The 23,443-nt window shown below is 63.8% G+C and overlaps 5 protein-coding genes across 8 annotated transcripts; 2 read left to right on the top strand and 3 right to left on the bottom strand.

Annotated features, from left to right (window-relative positions):
- The first annotated feature begins 5,599 nt into the window (after window positions 1-5,599).
- Window positions 5,600-8,018, top strand: KHK (ketohexokinase). Its single transcript, XM_062488335.1, has 8 exons — window positions 5,600-5,715; window positions 5,795-5,911; window positions 6,104-6,238; window positions 6,710-6,782; window positions 6,982-7,128; window positions 7,516-7,604; window positions 7,671-7,828; window positions 7,933-8,018. Exons 1-8 carry the CDS (start codon window positions 5,600-5,602, stop codon window positions 8,016-8,018), a joined length of 921 nt encoding a protein of 306 aa, XP_062344319.1.
- Window positions 8,019-8,285: 267 nt separating this feature from the next.
- CGREF1 (cell growth regulator with EF-hand domain 1) lies at window positions 8,286-10,246 on the bottom strand. The gene is made up of 5 exons (XM_062488333.1): window positions 9,657-10,246; window positions 9,338-9,409; window positions 9,081-9,151; window positions 8,876-8,997; window positions 8,286-8,797 (listed from the first exon to the last, which is right to left on the bottom strand). Exons 1-5 carry the CDS (start codon window positions 10,190-10,192, stop codon window positions 8,351-8,353), a joined length of 1,248 nt encoding a protein of 415 aa, XP_062344317.1. The 5' UTR covers window positions 10,193-10,246; the 3' UTR covers window positions 8,286-8,350.
- A 180-nt stretch (window positions 10,247-10,426) lies between these two features.
- Window positions 10,427-13,985, bottom strand: PREB (prolactin regulatory element binding). 4 transcript variants are annotated; one of them, XM_062489557.1, is made up of 9 exons: window positions 13,851-13,985; window positions 13,473-13,665; window positions 12,498-12,709; window positions 12,031-12,111; window positions 11,831-11,958; window positions 11,269-11,442; window positions 11,129-11,201; window positions 10,897-11,056; window positions 10,427-10,801 (listed from the first exon to the last, which is right to left on the bottom strand). In XM_062489557.1, exons 1-9 carry the CDS (start codon window positions 13,983-13,985, stop codon window positions 10,707-10,709), a joined length of 1,251 nt encoding a protein of 416 aa, XP_062345541.1. In that variant the 3' UTR covers window positions 10,427-10,706. The 4 variants fall into 4 exon arrangements, with proteins under 4 accessions (XP_062345541.1, XP_062345542.1, XP_062345540.1 ...); XM_062489558.1 differs by having other exon boundaries at window positions 11,831-11,955; XM_062489556.1 differs by having other exon boundaries at window positions 10,897-11,201; window positions 11,831-11,955.
- Window positions 13,986-14,928: 943 nt separating this feature from the next.
- On the bottom strand, window positions 14,929-18,238 carry SLC5A6 (solute carrier family 5 member 6). The gene is made up of 15 exons (XM_062489560.1): window positions 17,894-18,238; window positions 17,739-17,804; window positions 17,608-17,659; window positions 17,453-17,520; window positions 17,208-17,362; window positions 16,894-17,034; window positions 16,673-16,802; window positions 16,520-16,608; window positions 16,336-16,448; window positions 16,152-16,219; window positions 15,953-16,039; window positions 15,660-15,838; window positions 15,471-15,574; window positions 15,275-15,396; window positions 14,929-15,164 (listed from the first exon to the last, which is right to left on the bottom strand). Exons 1-15 carry the CDS (start codon window positions 18,221-18,223, stop codon window positions 15,012-15,014), a joined length of 1,857 nt encoding a protein of 618 aa, XP_062345544.1. The 5' UTR covers window positions 18,224-18,238; the 3' UTR covers window positions 14,929-15,011.
- Window positions 18,239-21,012: 2,774 nt separating this feature from the next.
- On the top strand, window positions 21,013-23,433 carry ATRAID (all-trans retinoic acid induced differentiation factor). Its single transcript, XM_062488332.1, has 7 exons — window positions 21,013-21,102; window positions 21,474-21,604; window positions 21,886-21,957; window positions 22,710-22,781; window positions 22,847-22,968; window positions 23,066-23,166; window positions 23,264-23,433. Exons 1-7 carry the CDS (start codon window positions 21,013-21,015, stop codon window positions 23,366-23,368), a joined length of 693 nt encoding a protein of 230 aa, XP_062344316.1. The 3' UTR covers window positions 23,369-23,433.
- Window positions 23,434-23,443: the final 10 nt, after the last annotated feature.

The following is a 23,443-nucleotide window of genomic DNA, read 5'->3' as shown; positions in this document are numbered from 1 at the left end:
AGAACTTGACCCTAGCTCAGGGCTGGGGAATGTAGGGAGCCGTGGGATCAGTGTTGGTGTTGGGCATTTCCAGAGTCTCACTCCTGTGGTGCTGAGGCACCATGATGGCAACTGCAGAGAAACTACCCAAACACTGACAGCATCACAGTTCCAAGAGAGGGAACAGCACTTTTCCTCCTCTAAACTGAAGTTAACAAACGATTTGTGCCTGGGCAGCTGCACGGGGAGTCCTGCCATGGGGGAATATTAAAGGGAGCTTTGGCACTAGGCACTGGTATCCATCGGATTTATTGGCACAGATCAATCACAGCATCTCGTGCCTCAAAAGAGGGACCCAGACAAAGAAATCCCTGGGGATTTCATCTCGTTCCACCCCCTGCCATGGTCAGGAACACCTACCACTAGAACAGGCTGCTCCAGGCACCTGAAATGACCCATCCTGCGTGTGCATGTCCCTGCGTCCATGTGTGTGTCTCTGTGTCTGTCTGTCTGTGGTAGAAAAACTTCCCTGTCTGAGCATCCTGGAGCCACTCTGGCAGTCACACCTGCACCACCTGAGCTGCAGCTGCACCCTCCACATTCCCCCAGTCAGACCAGTTCCTCTCACTGACTCAGTCCCAGGTTTCCCATCACAGAGGCTTAAATGTCCCAGTCTTTAAAATAATTTAATCTTGGTGCAATAACCAGTAGCAGAATGATAGCCTGAGCTGGTGCCTCAGAAGGGACCCAGAACAAAGGAACGCCTGGGCTTTCACCCCTTGCATTATTGCAAGTACCAAACAGAACAGGATTGTCATAGGGCAGAAATTATTATCGACTTTAAATCACAAAGGATTCTCAAAAGTCATTTAATATCAACTACTTGACCGTTCACTACTTGTTCTCATGCTGGGTCAGGCATTCTCTGTCCAACAGGCTGCTCCCAGCTGGGACAAGTTCCTGGCATAGCCAAGGAGCTTCCTGAGGAGTCTTCCTGTCCCCAGAGACTTACACAGCTCATCAGCTACGGTCCCTGTGAAATGACCCCTGTCTGATCCCACTGACTGTGGAGCCCCATCTCCAGGTGTAGCTCCCTTTGGCCAGGTTTTCCCTGCTCCTCCTGTGGCAGTGCCTCTTGTGAGAAGGGCTCTCTCTGCCCGCTCGGATCACTGCTCTGCTGTCACCAGGAAACGCTTGCTCCCAGCACAGGCGGCGTTTCCCAGGGCCTCTGCACAGCTTGTCACGGGTGGGAGTGGGAGCTTCAGACAAAGTTTGTTAGAGAAGCCCTGCTGTTGAGTCACGGCATGCAGAGAGGACCCCTGGACTCCTCCTCAGAGAGCAGCCCTGGCGAGGCTGGATCCAGTCATAGCCTCAGATTCTCAATGGTTTAAGAAACTTTGTCTCATAGGATGAAAGACTGCAAAGCAGCTGTATTTGTGTAAAATGAGTTATTTATTACGATAAATTATTAGATGAAAGATCTTAATCAGAAGTATTTACTACACAGTATAAAAGCCAAAACCACTTAGTATAGTATAGTATAGTATAGTATAGTATAGTATATACACTATATTCTAATTATATCAAAGCAATTATATCAAAGAAATTACACTAAAGCAAGCAAAAAGGAACAAATATTAATCAGAGATTGATGTAACTCACCACACCAGGTGGGCAGCTCTCTTTCTCTTAAGTACCCAAGGAGTTATACTTGGAGAGTGTCTGCTTCTCAAGGGAGAAAACTTCACACACACACTCCAAGAAAGAATATGCCAGGAGAACCGACCATCTGAGGGTGGACTGGACTTTTACAGAGTGAAGTGATAGGACTGCCAGTCACATGTCTCCAGGTCAGCTTAGCAGCTCATTGACCAGAGCAGAGCATCCTGCTGCAGGGCTGGAAAGGGAAGCAGCCCCAAGGCTTCCCTCTGACTCCAAGCTCAGTCTGAAAATTGAGAACTCCTGACAAGTTGGAAGTTTGGCAGCCCTTTGTGATTTTTTTTTTTTTTGGCAGTATAAATGAGTAAATATTCCTTGGCAGAGGTGGCTTTCCCCCAGTTATCCATAGCCCATCACCATTTTGAGTTGCCTCTAACTTTTCCCCTCATCTTTCTTCTCCTGCTGAGCTATCCCTCTCATGCACAGACTCAGGGACTGTCAGATCTGGCCTTCATTCTGGCCCACCATCAGATTCCCTGTGGATGTGACAACCCTGCTCTTCCCAGAGCATCCCCGATGCACATCACCCCCGCAAAAAGCAGCCCAAACATCTGGACTGGTGTTGAGTCATTTTCCTCTTCCCAGCTGGGCTGCACATGTCAAAGCCCCCAGTTCTGCTCCACGTGCCTGCTCCGTGCTGGGAGGGGCTCAGCTCCTGCTCCTCCTGCTCCCCACAGCACCCCTGTAATGTCCTGTCCAGGATGAGACCCATGGCACAGGGCAGGGAGAGGGAGCACCAGCCACACCAGCCCTTGCTCACACTGCTGCTGCTCTTCTCCACCATCACACACAGCCATCAGGCTTGCTGGATTCCAGGTGTTCCTTCCTTTCCAGTCCCTTCCAGGTCCCTACTGTGTGGCCCTGGAGCTCGGGCTGCTGCTGCTCCTGTCTGAGCACAGGCTGCTGCCCCTGGAGGTGCCCCTGCCACCTCTCCTGGGCCTTCCTTACTGTGGTACCTCTCCACAAGGGATTCTGGCTCTTAGTCCTTGGCTGCCTCAGTCGGTTCTTCCAACCCAGGAATCCACAGCCACCAAAATCCCACATCTCGTGCGTGCGTTTTGTGACTGGACATGGGAACTTCATTCTATTCTCTCTGGATCTGTCATTCATTGCCCCTTCCCCAGTATGAAGCCCGAGTATTTCCCTTTCCTTTTGGCCCAGCTGAGGCCTGGATGGAGATGCAGTTGCTCCCTGTTCACAGGACACCTCAGCCCCATTTGCTAAGGATAAACAGGAGCCAGCTCCTCAGAGCTGACTGGCACAGGAATTCTGTACCTTGGTGCCTTGTGTACCAGTCTATTAAGAGCCAAAATTCTCTGGAGATTCAAGGGGTCGTACCTTCAACCATCAAAAAACTACAGCAGAACTTTAAAAGCATCCTCTCATTTACTTTTCTTAAGTATCACAGGGCTTCCTTCCCTCCTCCATGAAGGGGCCATACAAATCATCAGGCACCAGAACCCCTCTCCTGCTCAGGGAGGACTCTGGACCATCCTCTTGGAAGGAAATGAAACAGGTTCCCCCAAGTTAATATGAATAGCACTAATTTTAAAATTGAAACCGTTTCCTCTTGTTGTGCCAGTGAAGCAAACCAGGCACAAATGATGCCTTCAGCCATGGATAGAACACAGCAATTCCTCAAGAACCACCACAAGTTCTCCTCATTATGAAAAAAGTCTTCAAATGCTATGTGCCCATTTGCTATCCTCTCACCGAATAGAAATTTGCATGCAGGAAAATGTACTTTTAGAAATAGTTTTTAGAAACACACACAGAATAACCACCATTGCAAGCACCACTGCACAGGAATCTTATACAGGTACAAAGATAAAGCAGTATTTCAGCTGACATTTGCCCTCTGGAGATCCTGCTCCTGGTGTAGGATTTCAGCTTTACACCCCAACAACCCGTTCAGACAGGTACAAAGAGCACAGGTGGGAGATGAGCTCCCTCTGGATGCAGACCTCCCTGAATTCCTCTTTTTGGGGAGATCCTGTGTGCACATAGCAGCAAGCCAGAGTGATTGCCTCCCTCTGAGTGTGTTTGTGCTCCAGACACGATGTCTGGGCACCGACTGCCTCTTAGGTAGCTGCAAAAGAATCTCTTCAGGTGCCTTAAGGGAATTGCCAGACATTAAACACTGTCTGTAGCACATGCTAGAGCCCAGGATTTTACACCATTTCTCTCTTAATCTTCTAAAATGCTTCAACAACTCTGCTGTCAACCTTTTCTCTCACTCCTAGGTCAGCGAAGACTCAAATCATCCCCAGTGTTCCCAACTGCACAACTTTGGCCAAGAGTGACCCCTTGCTTTGCTGGAGGTACTTAAAGTAGTCCAAAAAAGCCCCTTTAACTTCGGCCCCTGTGCACCCCACGAGGGAGCCCAGATGCCTCCGTGCCTGGCGAGGCTCCAAACCCTCCCGTGCCCCTTTACAGGTGCCCTCAGCCCCCTGCACACCTTGGATGAGACCCCAGATGCCCCAATTTCCCCTCCAGCTGCTGGAGCCGTGCATTCACGCTCAAACCAAAGCAGAAATTTCCCGGAGTCTACAAAACGCTGCACCTGCAGACAGACTGAGAGATTTGGAGCAATTTAGTCACAGATCCTGATCGCTGACATTGAATCTGCTCCAGGAATTGTAACACTTTGGGCTCCTCCTTGCTCCAAAGATCCAGGTGAGCTCACCCAGAGCTGGCGGGTGGGTGTTTGGAGCAGGGAGGGTGTGAAAGGGATGGCCCAGTGTCACACCTGCGTCACCAAACTGCCACGGAAACTTTGCTGTCGGAGCTGCTCCGGCAGCCACACCCGCCCCACCTGAGCGGGGACCAAAGTTCCCTGCAGCTGCACCGCCCACCCTTCCCCAGACAGAAGAGCTGCCCTGCGGCTTGGCCCCAGGGCTCCCAGTGCAGCCTCAGACGACTCAGCCCTTAAAATAATTTACTCATAGTTCGTTCACCAAATAACAAATTAACAGCCCTAGCTGGTGCCTCCAAGGAGGGATCCAAAAAAGGACCCTGTGGGCTCTTGCCCCCTCTCAGTCTGGATACAGGAAAGCCTGGAGACCTCGGCTCCTGCTGCCTCCAGGTGTCCCTAACTTGGCAGGGCCGCAGCTCCCCATCCTCGGCCACAGCTCCCCAAGCCTCTCCTTGTGCCAAGGGCTGGCAGCTCTGGCCCCTCCTCGGGGGCTCCCACCGATGGCTCAGCTGGAGCTGTCCCCGAGCTGCTGGCACCAAACACGCTCTGCAGTCCCGTCCGTCTGTCCTGGTCAGTGTGTCATGGGGGGTGGCATGTGTTTGTGCACCTGTGTGTCCGTGTCTGTGTGTCCGTGTGTCCCCGTGTGTCCCTGTCCGTGTGTCCCTGTCCGTGTGTCCCCGTGTGTCCCTGTGGGTCCCTGTCCGTGTGTCCCGGTCCCTGTGTCCCTGTCAGTGTGTCCCTGTGTGTCCGTGTGTCCCTCTCCGTGTGTCCGTGTGTCCGTGTGTCCCTGTCTGTCCATATCCGTGTGTCCGTGTGTCCCTGTCAGTGTGTCCCTGTCTGTCCATGTCCGTGTGTCCCTGTCAGTGTGTCCCTGTGTGTCCGTGTGTCCCTGTGTGTCCGTGTGTCCCTGTCTGTCCATGTCCGTGTGTCCGTGTGTCCCTGTCAGTGTGTCCCTGTGTGTCCGTGTGTCCCTGTCCCGCCGATCGCGCGCCCTGCGGCAGGGGGCGTGTCCAGGAAGTGCTGCATGACCACGCCCCCCGAGGGCCCGGCGCGGCCGCTGGCTCTGATTGGCGGCGGCGCGAGGGGGCGGGGCCAAAGCTGCGCCCGTGCCCGGTGTGGTTCTGACCCGGTCCCGGTCCCGGTCCCGGTCCCGTTCCCGTTCTCCGTCCCTCTCCCACTCCCGGTCCCGCACCGCAGCGGCCCGGGATGGCGGCAGAGGCGGGCGGCGCCGCGGGGAAGCGGCGGATCATGTGCGTGGGGCTGGTGTGCCTGGACATCATCAGCGTCGTGGAGACTTTCCCGGCCGAGGATTCCGACACCAGGTACCGGCAACGGGGGGGACTCCTCCGGTGTCCCCCAAACCGACCCGGCGCCCACCGCAACCTCTGCTTCCCCCCGCAGGTGCCTGTCACAGCGGTGGCAGCGGGGCGGGAACGCCTCCAACTCCTGCACGGTGCTGGCGCTGCTGGGAGTCCCCTGCGCCTTCATGGGCTCGCTGGCCCCCGGCCCTGCCGCTGAGTAAGTGGGGTGCGAGGACTCCCGCACCGGCGGGACACCGGGCCGACCCGTCCCGGCGCTTCACCGGCCCCTTCGTGTTGCTGCCGCCGGCCTCGACGTTCGGCGTGGCCGTGGTGTCCCGGTTGCCCGCCCTCCTCCTCCATCACCACCAGCGCCCGCCGTCCCCCTCATCCCGCTCTCTGTCCCCCAAAGTTTCATCGCGGCGGATTTCCAGCGCCGGGGTGTGGACACGGCACACGTGGCCTGGCAGCCCCGCGGAGAAGTGCCCTGCGCCTGCTGCCTCGTCAACGCCCGCAGCGGCTCCCGCACCATCGTCCTGCACGACACGTAAGGGCCGCAGCCCCGACCCCGCTGCCCTGTGCCAGCTCGAGTTCAAGGGTCCCTCCCGCTGCCTACCGGGGGCTACCGAGTGCCAGATGGGGCGACTCGCCGTAATCCCGCGCACACTGTCACCGCCGATGGCCCCTGCAGCCCTGTCACCTCCGGTGCCGCTGCTGGGACCGGTGCAGGTGTCTCCACGCAGCCCCAGACTCCGGAGCGCAGGCAGGGCAGCCGGCACGGCCCCATGGGGATAACCTGGCTCCCCAGCCGTGCCATAGGGTTAGGGGCTGTCAGGCATGGCTGACCCCCAGGCCCCAGCCTGGCCACCGCTTGTGCTGCCCTTCGAGTCCAGCTGAGGACAGATGCCATCATTAATGATTCACTCAGGCAGTGCCTCCTCCGGGACCTCTGTCCCGGTAGTGTGGGGCCCTGCACGGCCCCTGGGTCCCCATCTCCCACCTGGCCTCCATCCCACAGGAACCTGCCTGACGTGACAGCCCGCGACTTCGAGCGGGTCGACCTTTCCCAGTACAAGTGGATCCACTTCGAGGTGAGCCCGAGGCTCGGGGGGTTCTGGGATCTGGGGGATCCCCGGCGCTGGGGAAAATCCCTCGGGCTGTAGGTGAGCCCAGGACCGGAGGGAATCCTGATCTGGGGGACATCCCCAGCGGGGGAGCATCCCCGGGGCCGAGGGGCCTCCCGGGACCGGCGATCCCCTGGTGATGCCGGAGCCGTGCCCGTGTCTGCAGGCCCGGAACGCGGCGGAGCAGGGCGCGATGCTGGAGCGGGTGGAGCGGCACAACCGGGCGGCGGCGCCGGGACAGCGGGTCCGGATCTCGGTGGAGCTGGAGAAGCCGCGGGAGGAGCTGCTGCCGCTGATGGGGCGGGGACACGTGGTGCGGGACGGGGCCGGGGCGATGGGGCGGGATGGCCTGTCCTGATCACCTGTCCTGATCACCCGTCCTGATCACCCGTCCTGATCACCCGTCCCTCCCGTCCTGATCTCCCCGTCCCTATCTCCCGTTCAATCACCTGTCCTGATTACCTGTCCTAGGCCTGGTGGGGGGCTCGGTCGGGACGGGAGCGGTCACATCTGCGGGGGGGCTCGGCCCAACGGGAGTTGGGACTCCTGGCTCGGGGGAGTCAAGCCTCAGGGGGTGCAGGGGTGGGGGTTTGGATCCAGGGGTGCAGGCAAGGTCTGGGGATGCCACCAGGGCACAGGCCTAATCACACCTGGCTGGGGCTACGGGGGGCTGCCCCCCGCCCCAGCCTCTCTCTCACAGGTGTTCATCAGCAAGGACCTGGCCCGGCACTTCGGGTACCAATCAGCCCCCGCAGCCCTGCAGGGACTGCGGGGACACATCCAGCCAGGGTAGGAGGGCATCTGAGGGGCTGGGGGCTACATGGTGTGCCCCAGACCCACCTCACACTCCCCCAGGGCCACGCTGATCTGCGCCTGGGCTGAGGAGGGGGCTGATGCCATGGGGCCTGACGGGAAGCTGGTGCACTCAGACGCCTTCCCCCCAGAGACCCTTGTGGACACACTGGGGGCTGGGGACACTTTCAATGCCGCCGTCATCTTTGCGCTCGCAGAAGGTGGGCACAAACATGGCACGGCCATGACGTGGCCGTGGTTCAGTTTGTCATGGCCATGGAACAGCCACAGCACGGCCACATCTCATCTTGGGCTCCATCCCCAGGGAGGACCCTGCAGGATGCCCTCACCTTTGGCTGCCAGATCGCGGGCAGGAAATGTGGGATCCACGGCTTCGATGGCATTGTCTGAGCTCATGCCTGGAGACCTCTGCATCCCCAGGCACACGCCACCTCCACTGCACCCAGCAACCTCCCAGTAAAGCCCGACGTGCACCACTATTGCCTACTGTGTCCCCTGGCTGTGCCCCCCTTGCCCTGGCTGGGGTCCCACTGCCCCTGGGATGCACTGATCACAGCCAAGGTTCCCAGCAGTGCCTCTATTTCTACATCCGATGCATTACAGAGGAGATCCTGTGACCCCAGCCCTCCTTGGCCCTAGCAGCCTGGCCACTGGGCATCCCCCTGCCACTCTGTGCCCTGAGCAGGGCAGGGAGTAGGGCTGCATCCCACAGCCCCCACTGCCTACCCCTCCCCGTGGTCCCTCCAGGCTGGGGCTGCCTGTTCCTCAGGGGCTTCAGCCTCAGGGGCTTCCTCTTCCTCTGCGGCATCACTGCTGGGGGCTTTGGCCTCAGGGATCACTTCTGCCTCCAAGGCCTCAGCACTGGGAGATTCCACCTCAAGAGATTCCACTTTGGGGGCTCCATCCTCGGGGGCTCCACTCTGGGGGTCTCCAGCTTCAGTGGGTGCCTGTCCTAGGTTTCTCAACCCCAGGTCCTGCCTGGGCATCTCTGTGCCCCTCCCAGGCACAGCCCCAACCCCTGCCTGCTGCTCTAAGGGAGGTTGTCCTGGGGGTCCCTGGTCCTGGCCAGGCAAGAGCACCTCGGGGGGGTCCAGCAGCTCAAAGGGGTCCAGCAGCCCATCCCCATTCAGGTCCTGCCTTGCCAGGGCTTGGTCCACCATTGCAGCCACCTATGGGGATGGGGAACAGGGTGAGGGCTCAGCCCAGGGGCTCAGTGGGGCACGAGGAGCCATCCCTGTGGGACCCACCATATCAGGATCTGGCTGCCCCCCAGCCTGTGCCAGCACCGTGCCAAGCAACTGCAGCAGCTCCAGCCCATCCAGGTGCCTGCTCCGGTCGTGGTCGTGGAGCACGAAGAGGTAGAGCAGGGCTGTGAGGCATGGGGTGCTGTGGGGCTGGGGTCCCTGATCCCACTAGCCCCTCAGCCCCCCATCAGCGCCCCTGTGGCCTTACCCTGCTCCCGTGTCATGGCTTTCACATCCTGCTCCGGTGGCCCCAGGCTCCTCACTGCGCTCCACAGCAGCCTGGGGGGAGCAGAGCTGGGGTGGGAAGCAGTGCACCTGCCTCCTGGCCCACCTTGCCCCATGGCCAACTGGCATGCCCTCTGTCCATGCCCTCCACCCATCACTGTGACCACCCAACCCCAGTGCACAGCCCTGGACCATGGTGGGGGTCCCGGTGCTGTGGGGTTCTCCAGGGCAGGGACTCACAGCAGTGCAGGCGACTCCGGGCTCAGCGGGTCAGGATATGGATCCACGAGTGTGGCCATGGCGGGCCCAGGCCTGGCCAAGCGACAGGGAGCTGGTTACCTGTGGTCCTGGGGGGCTGCCCACTCCAGCCTGACACCCCTCCACCCACGACCCCTGCAGATCCATGGGTCCCATCCCTCACTGTGCAGCCTCAGACCCCTGTGCTTGCCCCTCCCGTGGCCACCTTTTACTCCACCTGCACCCGTGAAAACACCACACCTCTGCCTTCCCCTAACTGTGTTCCCCCGTTCTATTGCCTCCATCACTGTGCCCCCCATACCTCTTTGTCCCCGCCCTGGGGGCAGCCCAGGCCACTGGCCCCAGCAGCAGCAGCAGGATCAGCATCACCAGCGGCTTCCTCATCCCAACACCTGGGGCTGCAGCAGGACGAGAACACGGGGTCGGGGGGGGCGATGGGAGGGCCCGTGGGGCCCCGGTGCTGGGAAAGGGGCGAGGGCTCCGAGAGCGCGAGGGGCTGCGCTGGGAACGCAGAGCGTGCGGAATCGGCTGAGGCTGCCCAGGCAATGCATCCCCCCGGTACCCACTGACCCAGCACACCCAGTACCGCCGGTGCCCCCGGTACCCACTCACCCAGCACCGTTCGCGTGTCGGTGCCGCCCGCCCCGCCCCGGGGCCACGTAGCCGACACGTCTCGGCCCTGCCACCGGAGCCAGGAGCGGCCCCGCCCGCCCCGGTCCTGCCCTGCCCAGCCCGCGGGGAGCCGGGATTCAGTCCCACATCCCGGGGCAGCGCCAGGGGTAACCGGGACCCGGCTCCTCTAAACTGGTGCGCGTAGGCACAGCAGGATGGTCCCATACCGGTGGGTGAGACGCCGCCCAAGCCCCCCACGGTCCCGGGCACAGCCGGGCAGCCCAGCGGCACCGACCCCCGGGGTCCCGGGTCAGCCTGTGCCGGTACACACGGGCCCCGCTGGTCCTGGGTAGCCAGCCCCTGTGCTACAGACAGGCCCCGGAGGGCACGCACCGTCCCAGAGTGTGATGCCCTCAGCCCCAGGCCCGCTCCCCCAGCACACGTGGACAACACTGCCTTCATGCTCCAGTTTAATGGCAGCAGCAGGGCGGGGGGCCAGCAGGACCCTCTTCTCCTGGGGTAGGAGCCCCCCTGTCCCGGGGCCAGCCCTGCATTGCTGCCAGCACAGTCCCACAGGGACAGCGCCCTGCGTGGCTCCCTGGACCCGCATCTGCTCCCCGACACCAGCGGGGACAGCGGGGCCAGGGGTGGTCCCTCATGTCCTTCACAGTCTGTGTGGGGTAGGTGGAGGCTGGAGGGTCGCTCCTGGTGCCAAGGGGTCCCTCCGGGGTCCAGGGGGCTACAGGAAGCCTGGGAAGGCGAGCTGCAGCAGTAAGATGGTGGCCACGATGAGCCCGGCACAGAGCAGCAACAGCAGCCAGACAGGGAGGGAGCCTGTGGGACAGAGTTGGGTCAGGGGAGGCTGCAGCCCCCCATGCCAGAGGAGGAGCAGAGGCACCTCAGCCCTGCAGGCAGCCCCCCGGACATACGGCGGGTGGGCAGCAGGTGCAGTTTGCAGCGGCTGTCCACGGCCACGCTGAGCAGGGCGGCCTCGTGGCCCCCCAGCAGCTCCCGCCCGGGCCGGCTCTCGGGGACAAAGGCCACGTCGGTCACCACGATGCCATGGGCCTCCTTCACGTAGTACAATCTCTGGGGGCACACAAGAGGTGAGGGGCTGTTCGGGGCCCAGCAGGGCTGCCCCACACCCCTGCCCCAGCTCACCTGCAGTGAGAAGGCAATGTGGATGGCCACGGAGCCCGTCACTGTGCCCAGCCCCAGGAAGGTGCCCGAATCACTATGGGGGAGGGTAGTGAGTGGGGGCTGCCATGGCCCCCACCCCATACCCACTGGCCCTGGGGTACCTGATGGAGAGGCAGGAGACCACCTCGGAGCCACAGGGCCGTGTCAGCAGTGGCAGGAAGCTCTTCCCATCCCACTTGGTCAGGTAGCAGGGCGGGGGGCGGCGCTCCCGCTTGTGGGGCACCTGCACTGTGTAGAGCCGCAGAGCCCCGGCACTGCCCTCCACGGCCCCAAACCTGCCACAGGGGAGAGGGCCACAGGGGGCATGGGGGTATATGGGGCACAGCCCTTCACCACCACCTCTCTCCCAATCCAAACCTGGCCCCAGCCCCCTCCCCAAACAGCTGTCAACAGAGCCCAGGAGTCCCCTTCCCACAGACCCAGTAGGAACAGTGACAGGGCAGGGTAGAAGGCAGGGATGGCCCCTTTCCAGCCCCAGTGGCCCCTCCCCACTCCCTGCCCTTTGACCCAGCCCAAGACTTGTTGACCATGGCCACAGCCCCACTGCCTAGCCCCAGCCCCAACGCCCCTCCCTGTCCCCTTGCCCTTGGTCTGATCCCCCAGTGCACTTGGATCTGCCCCCGGCTCCAGCTCCAGCTCCAGGGCCCCATCCCCAGCCCTCACCGGCAGGCCTGGTAGCGATAGGCCTTGTCAGGGATGCCAGGCAGGTTCTCGTGCCAGCGCAGACCTGTCACCAGATGGTCCTGCTGCCACACGCAGCACTGGAAATCCCTCCCTGCTGTCACCACCTGCTGCACACAGCACAGGGGTCTGAGGCCACTTTCCTATAGGGCCAGGGAACTGGGGAACCACCTGACACCCACCTTGTTGTCAGGGCCCAGTGCGATGTCCTCAATCTCCCCGTCATGGGCTCTGAACTCCAACATCTTCTTCATGCTGGGGAACTGTGGGGGCAGAGCTGGCATGGGCACTGGTCATGGGCCAGGCCCTGCCACAGCCCCAGGCAGGTGTGGGGGGAACAGTGTTAGGTAACTGCGGGTGCTGCTGACCCAGCTGTCCCTGCCCCTGTGCTGCCATCGGCACAGCAATGGTGACTGCTGCTCTTCCGTGTCTGTCCCAGCTCCCCCTGCCCACCCTGGCTTCCCCAGACCACTGTGCCCACATGCATTTCCCCATGTCTCCCCAGCACTCCATGCCCACCCAGCTCCCTGTGCCTGGCCTGGCTCCCCCCCACTCACCTCTGCTCTCACCTGCCCACCTCCACTTTCCTGTGCCCCCAGCCCTGTTGCTGGCCCCGCCTCCCCCTGTGTCCCCCAGCCCCCGTGCCCACCTCCCAGAGGCGCAGGAAGCCGTCAGCCCCGCCGGTGGCGAGCAGGGCTCCGTCGGCACTGAAGCGCACGGCCTTCTGCAGGGCGTCGGGGCTGAAGTCGGTGCGCACTCGCTGCAGGCTCTCCACCCTCACCTCGCGGGCCCCGCTCTGCGTGCTCCCCTGCGCCCCCCCGCCGGCGCCTCGCCGCCGCCGCGCGCCCTTGTCCCCACTGCCTGCGGGCCGGGACACGGCTGGTCAGGGCTACGAGGCAGTGCCCCCCTCCGATACACTGCACAGCTCCACGGCACCCAGGTCTGGCATGAGAGGGTTCGGGGCAGGCACTGGGTGGGGGTTCCAGGGGGTTCCAGGACAGTGTCCAATTCTCAAAGCTCTGCATGGCACCCAGAGCAGGCATACGGAGATGGGTTCAGGGCAGACATGGGGCGGGTCCGTGGCAGGGATGGAGGGGTTCAGGGCAATGCCCGTCACCAAGCCACCCCAGCTCCCTGCCCTCCAGCACCCAGGGTAGGCAAGGGGAAGGTACAGGGTGAGCATGGGAAGTCCAAAGCTCTACCCCGGCCCCACAACATCCCATAGCCCTCCACAGTCTGGCCACAGCATCTGGTGGGCGGGGAGTCCCAGGGCAGTGTTCCATCCCCAAAGCTTGCCATGGTACCCAGGGCAAGCAAAGAGAAGGTTAAGGACAGGCAGGCAGTGGTTCAAGGCAGGGCCCCATCCCCAAACAACCCCATAGACCCCCATATTCTGCCCCGTGGCACCCAAAGTCGGCAAGAGGAGGGGGATGCAGGGCAGGCACAGGGGAGATCCACAGGGGGCATAGGGTTGTTCACAGAACGTCTTATCTCCAAAACACCTTTCAGCCCTCCCCACACCATCCAGGGCAGGCAGAAGGGGAATTTCAGGGCCACCCCCAAAGCACACCACAGCCCCGGGGGCAAGCGCCTCACACCACATCTCGGTGAACCGGTGTCTCACCGTCTTTCCCGGCGGTGCCCGGACCCTCAGGCTCCTGCAGGCTGAAGCGCAGGATGTGGCAGCTGTTGTCCTGCCCGGCCGCAATGACGTCCCCGGCCAGCGCCATGGTCATGGTGGCGCGGGTTTCGGTGTCGTGGCAGTGCAGCAGCGAGGCGCTGAGCTGCCCCCCGATCTGCTCCAGCTGCAGGAAGTGCTGCGGGCCGGGAGGGCTCAGTCACGGCCCCTGCGCGGGGGACAGCTGCCCCGAGCCGGGCCCCTCCGCACCCGCAGCCCGGACACCCCAACCCGCTCAGGCCCCGCCACGCTCGGACCTCCCGGACCCCTCAGCCCCCCGCGTGCCCTCTCTCTCCCCACAGCCCCGTCCCCGCTCCCCCGCACCACGCCATTGCGGATTCCGGTCTTGGCGGCGCCTCCTCCGCCGGCGGTGATGGCGAGGGGCCGCCGCGGGTGCAGGCGGACGGTGTAGAGCGGGAACGGCGCCCGGTACAGCTCGGCGGGACGCCGGGGCGCCATGACAGGGGCGTGACGTCAGCGCGCCGTGACCTCAGCACGCTGTTGCGTCACTCACGTCACCCGCGGGGGGTGTGGCCACGAGGTCACGTAGGCCGGGGAGGAGACCGCGGTGCTTGGGGGGATGAGAGAACGGGGAGATTCCCACGGGAAAACGGGACCTCCCTGTGGGACAGCGGGGACACCCCGGTGCACGGGGAATGGGACCGCCCTGTGGGACAGCGGGGACACCCCGGTGCACGGGGAACGGGACCGCCCTGTGGGACAGCGGGGACACCCCGGTGCACGGGGAATGGGACCGCCCTGTGGGACAGCGGGGACACCCCGGTGCACGGGGAACGGGACCGCCCTGTGGGACAACGGGGACACCCCGGTGCACGGGGAACGGGACCGCCCTGTGGGACAACGGGGACACCCCGGTGCACGGGGAACGGGACCGTCCTGTGGGACAGCGGGGACACCCCGGTGCGGTACGTGGGGAGACAGCGGTCCTGTAACTCCACGGGGATCCCACTGGCTGGAAACATGGGGCACCTGTGGGATGCTGGGGGACAGTGGGAGTAGCCCGGTGTTTGGGGTCATGGCAGTCTCGTGTACCCTGTGGGCTCTTGGAGGACAGTGGAGACACCCCACTCATTGCTGGGGGAGCTGGGGGTCCTGGGGTACAGCAGGGTTGTTCCTTGGGACCTTCCAACACCTGCGCTCCAGAACCATTTATTTGGGGGACACCAAATACAAAGCCAGGGGACAGGGGTTGTGGGGGCACTTGGCACCCTGAGGGGTCAGGGCAGCCCCCAGCCCTGGAGCGGTGTGTAAGGCACATGGCTGAGCCGGGGGTACTGGACAACGTCCCGGCCTGGAGAGGCATCCCCCAACCATGGTCCCAGAGCCCCACCACGGGGCAGCCCACCAGTCTCCCCACAGAGACCCAGCCGCCTGTTATGGGGCACTCCCCGGCTGTCTGTGGGTGTCCCACCAGGGTCTGAGCTCCCCAACCAGGGGGGTGGCCACGACCCCCACGCTGGGGGATCAGAAAGAGGTTTCCTGCACGCTGCAGATGGGGGCACCAGAACTGCGGATGTACCCCTGTCCTTCCTCTTCCTCCTGCCGGTCCGGGCCAGGGGGGGGCAGGCCATTGGGCACCCCCTTGCTCTTCTCTGTGGTGTCCGTATGGTCGGGAGCCTGTGGGGACAGAGCGGGGGGCAGGGACAGCACAGGGGAGGCAGCAGGGGCATGGGGGGATACCCCCCTATGTCCCCCTCCCCCTGGGGTACTGTGAGTCTGTCCCTCACCTGGGCAGGGTCGGCTCCCCCGCAGCAGAACCACTGCCGCATTTTGGGGGGCAGGCAGCAGAGCAGCTGTGGCAGCACGGGGGAGATGGTGCGGGGGTCCAGGGCCGCTGCCGGCGTGGGGCCTGGGGGTGCGGGGCACGGGGACATGAGTAGGGCAGGGGAATCGTGGTGGCCCCTCCCGCCACCCCGCACTCACCGGTGAGCAGGCTGACTAGGACGCCCACCAGGATGACGGTGGTGGAGTTGTGGGCGCTGTACCACATGTAGGACAGGCTGTAGAACCGCTGCAGCCCCGTGGGGCTGGGGGACACGGGGTCAGGAGGTGTGTGGAGCAGCACCTCCACACCCTGCACACCCAGCCCCTGAGCCCCCTCGTCCCACTCACCTTGGGGGTGCTGATGTGGTGGGCAGTAGGGTAGTAGCCAGGACGGTGCTGAGGTTGCCCACAGTGGGGAGTGCTGTGCTGTTGGCCGTGCCCTTGGCCCCTCCCGTGCCATTCACAAAGCTGCCGATGCCTATCCAGAAGGCCATGGCCAGTCCAGCCAGCAGCCCCACGACGGCTCCCTGTGACAAGGGACAAAGAAGGGCACTGCCCCCCTTCCGGACTCAGGGTGCCCCACACGTCCCCACGCACCCACACGGGGCAGGGGGGCACGGACCGGGTCAGGGGACACTCACCGTGGGGTTGGCACAGGGGAAGAACATGCCGAGGCAGAAGAGCCCCAGGAGCGGACCCCCCACCATGCCAAAGATGCTGATGGCTGCCTGCGGGGACATGGCCTTCAGCACCAGCCCTGTGCCCCTAGGGGTGCCAGAGCCGGGGGTCCCTCACCCCATTTGGGGTCCAGAGCCAGGGGTCCTGCATCTCCGTGCCTACCTGCAGCACGGGTCCCAGCATGGAGGACACATACGCCATCCCCAGGCATAGCAGCCCGTAACCAAGAGCTGGGGAGGGGAGTGGGATGTCACGGTGGTGCTGGGGTGGGTGTCATGGTGGTGGGAGTGGGGCGCATGGTGATGCCCCCACCGTGCCAGCCCCACGGCTGCCCCCACCCACTCACCCAGCAGCTTGGAGAGCAGCGTGGCCCGCGACTCCGACAGCCCAGGCAAGTGCGGCCGCACCAGGTCCTCCATGGTCACCGTGGCCAGCGAGTTGAAGGCCGAGGAGATGGTGCTGGGGAGGAGAGGGAGCAGGAGGGGGCTCGGCCAGGGGCCTGAACCACCGTCCCAGGGCCGCCCGCTCACCTGAGGGCACCACTGAAGAGGCAGGCGACAAAAAGCCCGGGCAGCCCCGGTAGGTCCTGCAGCACGTCCATCACGAAGTACAGCACCAGCTGTGGCAAGAGGTCAATGCAGGGGCTGGGGCAGCAGGGGACGTGGGAGGAGGTCTCAACCCACCTGGTCAGAGGAGGTGGGGCGCTGGGCAGGGGCCAGCGGGTGCTCCCGGTCATAGACGAACATGACGAGGCCAGTGAGGCAGCTGAGGCAGAGCACAATCTGCTGGCAGGGGAACACGGCGTAGCAGGAGCTGTGGGTGTGTCAGTGCGGGGGTGTCAGGCACGGGCAGTGGCCGGGGGCCCATCCCAGCTGCGGGGACCCCCAGTCCCAGCCTCACTCACAGCTTGGCCTCCCGCTCGCTGCGGGCGCTGAGGTAGCGCTGCACCTGCGCCTGGTTCACCCCGTACAGCGACAGCATCATGAAGATCCCACCCACAGCCAGCGACCAGAAGGTGTGACGTTCCAGGGGGTTGGGGTCCAGGCTGTGGGGAGGACCAGGGGGGTCGTGGTGGCAGGTCCTCACTGGCACCCATGCCCCATGGGAGAGAGGGTAACAGGGATGGACTGCCACAGCACACTGGGGTCTGTCTCCTCCACCCCAGGATGCCCTAAGTGTCCCCAGAGCACGACAGGGGTGTCCCAGGAGATCACTCACTCAATGCCGGCGATCTTGCCCTCCTGCTCAGCCACATGCCAGACACGGGCCATGCCCCCCACCCGCCATGCGCCCACCACGATGACGGCAACCTGCCCCGCCAGCATGACCAGCGTCTGGAACACGTCTGTCCAGATGACGGCCTTCAGCCCACCCTGGGGACACATGATGCCCATCACCATGGGATCACAGTGCTCACCCTGGCGTGGCAGGGACACGGGGCACCTGCGGCAACAGGGACTCACCAGTGTAGTGTAGAGTGTACAGACCAGCCCCATGGTCAGCACTGCACTCCAGAGGTCAAAGCCTGTCACTGGAAGTGGCAGAGGACGTTCATGGGGTGAGAGGCAGCAGCCTCCTGGCATGGCCACCCCCCCCACACCCCCTGTCCACATCATACCTGCATTGAGAGCCAGCGCAGGTGCATAGAGCACCACTCCCATGTAAATGACCTGTGGGCAGGGAAGAGCAGTGCTGAGCCATGTCCAGCCCCCCAGACTCTGCACCCTCCACAGCCCCAGCCCCACTCACCATTTGGAAGATGAAGGTGACGGTGCCAAAGACTCGCACCGTCTTGTTGAAGCGCAGCTCCAGGTACTGCAAGGAGAGAGGTCAGAGAGGCTGACTGCAGGGTCCTCTGTGGTTCCCACACCCCCCCCTGCACTCCCCGTGTCCCCCCTGCTCACCTCATAGGTGCTGGTGATGTGCAGACGGTAGAAGACAGGGATGAAGATGTGCGCCGGGATGAGCAGCCCAAGGAAATAGGAGCAGCCAAGGAACCAGTACTCGGTGCCGAAGCGGAAGATCTCAGCAGGCACACCCAGGATGGCTACAGCTGACTGGAAGGAGGCCAGCAGGGACAGGGCGACGGGCAGGCAGCCCATGTCACGGTTGGCGAGCAGGAACTCCTGCACCGTGCGCTGCCGGTCGCCGGTGAGCGCGTAGAACAGCCCGATGGCCGAGGACAGCACCAGCAGCAGTGCGAAGATGCTGTAGTCGATGGCCGTGAACTCCATGGTGAGTGTCCCTGTGCCACTGCCCAGCCGGTGCCACCGCTGCCCAGCTGCACACGCCCTGCCGGCTTCATGGGCGCACCTGACCCTGGGAGCACGTCCTGACCAGCATCAGCCTGGCCCTGGCAGCTGCAGGAGGGACGTGTCAGTGCTGCAGGGACCTTCGCTCGCTCTGTCCCAGCCTCAAGGACCCAGAGCTGGGGAAAAAACAGCCAGACCCTCCTCCTCCTCCTCCTCCTCCCTCTGGGCCGGGCTTGGCCACGCCTGGGCTGTGCGACTTGCCCCACTGAAGGAAACTGAAGAATCTTCAAAGGGTACCAAGACAATGGCTGCAAAAACATTCCCACCCAGGCCCCCTGCAGCACCGGCACCACCGGTCCCGGCACAACTGGCCAAACCCAACACAGCCGCCTCCGGTGCAGGACAGTCCCAATCCCACCTGAGCCAAACCCAACATGACCACCCCCGGAGCTGAACAGCTTTGAGCCTGCAGTGCCAGTCCTGCTCAAGTCAAACCCAACCTGGCCCACCCACCCCAGCATTGCACAACCCCACCAAACCCAGCAGCACCGGTCCCACCAGCATCAAAGTCAATCCAGCCCAACCACTCCAGCACCCCACAGCACTGTCAGAACTGTCCCCAGTTCAAGAGCTTGGCTAAGCCCAGCATAACTGCCCTGGCCCTAATGCCAGCCCGATGCTCTGGGGCCAGCACAGCACATCCAGCACTGGGGCAGTTGTTCCTGCATTAGAATCGCTCCCCCCCCCCCCGGCAGCTCCTGGAGCTGCAGAACACATGGACTGGGCTGGGGAGGGCACTGAGCTCAGTCTGCACTGGAGAGGAGAGAGGAGAAACAGGAGGAGCCCCACACCCTTGTCCCAGAATGCAGAAACTGTGCACACCACACCCACACATCACACACCCCACAGGCCAGGGATGGACACAGGGTTGGAATGGACAGGGGAGCTGGGAGCCTCAGGGGCTCTGGGTGTCAGTCAGGTGGAGCAGACACCTGAGCATCCACCAGCTCCGGCACAATGACCCGCTCACAGGGATCTCCCCAGAGCCCCCTGTGCTCCGGCCCTGCCCTGGTTCCAATCACTGTGGAACTGGATGGGACAGCTGGGCTGCCCCTGCCTCCCTCCACATCCAGAGGGCTCCGGCTGCGGGGACCTGGGAGCAGCAGGTGCCACAGGGCTGTGGATACCCCCTCTTCCTGGCCTGGGAGGGGGTGCAGGCTCCAAGGGTCCCTCTGTCCCAGCAGGGCAATGTTAGGAGCACAGAGAGGACAAGTCTGGACTGGGGGAGGCAGATAGGGAGTGGCACAGCGCCCACCATTATCCCATTGTGATCCCTGGAGAAATGCTTGCCTGGGGAATGCTTGGTGGGATTAGGCTGAGCCTCTCCTGGCACCCCTGGCACAGCCTGCCTGGGCCTGCCCGCCAGGGCCAGGGGCAACTGAGCTGGCATGGGTTTCTGCAGCACCAGCAGCACCAGCAGTGTCTGGGTGGGGAATGGGGTGAGAGGGCAGCGTCTCTGCTGCCACCAGCGCTGGCTGGCCTGTCCCTGACCAGGACGTGGCTCTGAATGCAGCAGCTCACGGCCAGAGTCCAAGGTCACTCCCCACATTCCCCCATCCAGACTAAACATGGGAGGTTACAGACTGTCCCCAACGGGCACACAACAGCCCCAGCCTCCTGGATGGCCCTGGCCCGAGGCTCCCAAGCCCCACAGACCGCTGGGTGTCCCTGAGGCTCTGCTGCCTTCTGCCCTGGTGTTCCCACATCCTCATCGCCTGGTGATCCCAAGCCCTGCTGTCCCGGTCACCCCCCCGAGACCCTGTTTCCCCCTCAGCCCGATGGTCCCAGAATGCGTCCCCACAAAACTCAGCAGGCCCAGGTCCCACTCTGCCAGCCCTAGGGTGCCCCGTGTCCCCACGTGGTGACCATGCTGTCCCTGCCATCCTCAGCCTGCCTTCCCCCGTTCTCCGCTCCTCATGCTCCATCGCACCCTCCTTTGTCCCCCCGTGTCCTCGGGGACCCCGCTCGCCGCGCCGCTGCCCAGCGCTGCCCCCGGTGTCCTCATCCCGGGGCTCTGAGGGGCTCTACTCCCCTTCCCCGGTGTCCCCGGTGTTCGCCGTGTCCCTAACACAGGGCTCTGCTCCCTGTCCCCGGTGTCCCCGGGGCTTTCATCCCGGGAGCCGCCCCCGCCGCGGTCCCCTCTGCCCGCAGTGCCCCAGGTGCCGGGGTGGGGGTATGACCTTGTCCCGGCGGTCCCGGTGCGACACTCACCGGCAGCGTTCACCCCATGTGAGCCCGCAGCCGGGGCGCACCGGGATGACGCCGCGAGCAGGCGGGGCCGCTCCCGCTGCCGCTTCCGCACGGCCGCGGCTACCGGCACCGCCGCCCGGGGCTCCTGGCCCGATCTCCATCCCGGTCTCCATCCCGGTCTGCATCCCGGCCCCGTCCCGGTCCCCACCCCGATCCCAATCCCGGCCCCATCCCGATCTCCATCCCGGCCCCATCCCGGTCTCCATCCCGGTCTCCATCCCGGTCCCCATCCCGGCCCCATCCCGGCCCCGTCCCTGTTCCCATCCCAGTCCCTATCCCGGCCCCGGCCCCGGCCCCGGCCCCGCCCCGCCCCCTCGGGCGGTCACCGCGCCCCGGTGCCCGCGCTGCGGGGGCCCCTCCGTGGCCTCGTTCGGGTCCAGAGGGCTCCCGGCCCGTGGAGACGGGGGGAGCAGGGGCACGGGCCTGCCCCCGCCCACTCGGTGCTCCCCGGCGGTGCGGGGATGCTCGGGGCTGGCGGGGCCGTGCGCGGGGTCGCGCTGCTGCTGCTGCTGCCGCTGCTGCTGCTACCCCGGGCCGCCCGCGGGGTCGCGGTGAGCAACGGGAAAACAGAGTCGGGGTCACGGAAACCAGGGGAGGGCCGGAAACGGGGGGCTCCGGTGGGCAGAGAATGTCACGGATCAGAGGTGCCGAGTGGTCAGGGAGGGCCCGGAACGGGGATGGCCGGATCGGGAAGTCCCGAGGGGAAACCGAGGGTCGGTGAGTCCCCGATCGGGGGTGTCCCGAGCTCGGGGGTGCCCAGCTCGGGGGTGCCCGGGAGTCGTGGGGTGGCTTTTCCTGGGAGCGGCGTTACCCGGGATTCGGGTCGTGCCCGGGGTTCTGGGATACCGGGAGGTTGAGGGATGCGCGGGAGTGGGAGGATGCCGCTGTGCCGGTGCTGCCCGTGACCCCTCGACCTCTCCAGGTGTGCGGGCTCTGCCCGGGGCCACCGCGGAACGTCTCCATCGTGTCCCGGTTCTGTGAGTCCCGGGGAGGCACTGAGAGCGACGGGCGCTGCTGCCGGGAGCGGGGCTCGTCCCCAGGGCGGCTTCTGGGGTACGGGGGGCACGGGGGTGGACGGGGATGCACAGGCTGGGGGCGAATCTGGGGTGCTGAGGGTGTCGGGGGACACGCAATGGGAGTGCTTGAGGGATGGAGTGTTCCGGGATGGGTCTTTGGGTTAACAGGGGTGTCCGGGGAATGGCGGGGCTGGGGAATGCCTGGATGGAGCATCCTGGGTGGTGGTGCAGGGGGACCAGGTACAGGCAGGGGTCAAAAAGGCGAAAGTATGGGGGACAGGCAGGCTACTGTGTCCCCCAACCTCTGCCCCTTCCCAGGCTGGACCTGAGCAACTGCTCCCTGCACAGTGTCCCCCCAGAGCTGGCCGAGGCCACTGCTGCCATTGTCCTGTGAGTTCCCCTGGGCCCCTGCAAGGAGCTGAGCTGAGCTGGACTGGGCTGGGCTGGGCTGGGAGAGGGGGTTGGGGCAGGTTTGGTGGGACATTACCATGTGCCCAGGCCAGCACAGCCGTGTCCTGCTGGTTCCAGGAGCAGTGGCCACCCTCTGCCCTGGTGGCTACCAACGACAATCCACAGGGTCTGAACAAATGGAAACCACCCCCATTTTTAAATGGGGAGCACCAGGACCTCTCTGTCCAGGCAGGCTCACCCCTGTCCCCAGCATGGGACAGATCCTTCTGGAGTTCTGTCCGGGTGACACCATTGTCATATCCTCCAGTGAGGGCCTGCGCTGGCAGGTGAGAGATGAGCTACGTGGTCACATCTTGGCTTTTGCCACAGTCCCACACGGTGTCCTTGTCCCCAGGTTGGAGAGACAGGAGTCAGGGAGGTGATTCATCTGGACTGCCACATCCAGGGCACGGGGCTCAGTGTGCAAATGAGCCCAGCAAGCTGTGGTGGCCCTCGGGGCACCATGACACCTCAGCTCATCAGTGCTTTTGTTAATGACCAAGCAGTCCCTCAGCAGCTCTGCAGAGACCTTTGAGCCCAGGCTGTAGGGCTGCACTGCCAGGGCCTGGGGCGGGCACGGGAGGGTTGTGGGTGCATGGGAGCCTCCCGAGGTTCAGTGAGGTACCAGGGGTATCCCCGGTGCCTGCCAGGCCAGGGGTGCTGGATGGCACTGAAGGTCTGTGTGCTCGCAGGGACCTGACTGAGAACCCCCTGACAACTCTCCCCGATGGCTCCTTCCTGGGCTTCATCCAGCTGCAGAACCTGTGAGTGCTGGGGGAGTCAGGGGCTGGGGGGTCACTGCAGTGCCAGTGCTGAGCTCTGCCCCCAGCGCGGTGCCGCTGCCGCTGGAGTGTCCAGGCGGGAATGACGCCTGGCAGAATGTGACAGTGGACAGGAGCAGCCGGCTGTGCCACGGACAGAGGAACCCCTGCAACAGCTCTGTGAAGCTCGGTATGGTGGGGGACTGTGACCCTGGCAGTCACAGTGGTGCACGGGGCTGGCACTGGGGTCTGGCCTTGGCCCTTGACCCCCTGCTCTGCTCTGCCAGCCTGGCCATGTCCTGAAAACTCTGTGTGCTCCCCTGACGGCCCGGGCCTCATCCAGTGCCTCTGTGACAGTCCCTTCCATGGCTACAAGTGTCTGCGTGAGGTGAGTGCCTGTGAGACCGAACCTGTCTCCGGCTGTGCCCTGGCCAGATCAGCAGGGGCTGCAGGGAACGGTGATGCTCACTCCTGGTCCCGGGCAGGGCACGTTCCCGATGCTTCTCTTTGGAGGAATCCTGGGCACCGCCACTGTGTCCCTGTCCCTGCTGCTGTGGGGCACCCAGCGGAGGAAAGTCAAGACCCCCTGAGCAGGGCAGGGGATCGTGCCTGGGCTGGAAGCTCTGTGGCTTGGGAGGCTCCTGGGATCAATAAAGCTGCAGGCT

The sequence above is a fragment of the Cinclus cinclus genome, chromosome 3 (assembly GCF_963662255.1).
Source record: "Cinclus cinclus chromosome 3, bCinCin1.1, whole genome shotgun sequence".
Lineage (NCBI taxonomy): Eukaryota > Metazoa > Chordata > Aves > Passeriformes > Cinclidae > Cinclus > Cinclus cinclus.
This window is presented reverse-complemented; position numbering and strand designations above follow the sequence as displayed.

Excerpts from the sequence above, each read along its gene's own strand:
- ATRAID (XM_062488332.1), top strand. The coding sequence starts at position 21,013 with ATGCTCGGGGCTGGCGGGGCCGTGCGCGGGGTCGCGCTGCTGCTGCTG. Across the intron at positions 21,605-21,885 it reads TCCCCAGGGCGGCTTCTGGG|GCTGGACCTGAGCAACTGCT; the intron begins GTACGGGGGGCA and ends GCCCCTTCCCAG. Across the intron at positions 21,958-22,709 it reads GCCACTGCTGCCATTGTCCT|GGACCTGACTGAGAACCCCC; the intron begins GTGAGTTCCCCT and ends GTGTGCTCGCAG.
- CGREF1 (XM_062488333.1), bottom strand. The coding sequence starts at position 10,192 with ATGGGACCATCCTGCTGTGCCTACGCGCACCAGTTTAGAGGAGCCGGG. Across the intron at positions 8,998-9,080 it reads AGCCATGACACGGGAGCAGG|CCCTGCTCTACCTCTTCGTG; the intron begins GTAAGGCCACAG and ends CATGCCTCACAG. Across the intron at positions 8,798-8,875 it reads GGCAGCCAGATCCTGATATG|GTGGCTGCAATGGTGGACCA; the intron begins GTGGGTCCCACA and ends CCATCCCCATAG.
- KHK (XM_062488335.1), top strand. The coding sequence starts at position 5,600 with ATGGCGGCAGAGGCGGGCGGCGCCGCGGGGAAGCGGCGGATCATGTGC. Across the intron at positions 5,716-5,794 it reads GCCGAGGATTCCGACACCAG|GTGCCTGTCACAGCGGTGGC; the intron begins GTACCGGCAACG and ends TTCCCCCCGCAG. Across the intron at positions 7,129-7,515 it reads TGATGGGGCGGGGACACGTG|GTGTTCATCAGCAAGGACCT; the intron begins GTGCGGGACGGG and ends TCTCTCTCACAG.
- PREB (XM_062489556.1), bottom strand. The coding sequence starts at position 13,985 with ATGGCGCCCCGGCGTCCCGCCGAGCTGTACCGGGCGCCGTTCCCGCTC. Across the intron at positions 11,956-12,030 it reads CACTGGGCCCTGACAACAAG|GTGGTGACAGCAGGGAGGGA; the intron begins GTGGGTGTCAGG and ends TGTGTGCAGCAG. Across the intron at positions 11,443-11,830 it reads TATCGCTACCAGGCCTGCCG|GTTTGGGGCCGTGGAGGGCA; the intron begins GTGAGGGCTGGG and ends CCCCTGTGGCAG.
- SLC5A6 (XM_062489560.1), bottom strand. The coding sequence starts at position 18,223 with ATGGAGTTCACGGCCATCGACTACAGCATCTTCGCACTGCTGCTGGTG. Across the intron at positions 17,363-17,452 it reads GTACACTCTACACTACACTG|GGTGGGCTGAAGGCCGTCAT; the intron begins GTGAGTCCCTGT and ends ATGTGTCCCCAG. Across the intron at positions 16,803-16,893 it reads AGCGAGCGGGAGGCCAAGCT|CTCCTGCTACGCCGTGTTCC; the intron begins GTGAGTGAGGCT and ends ACACACCCACAG.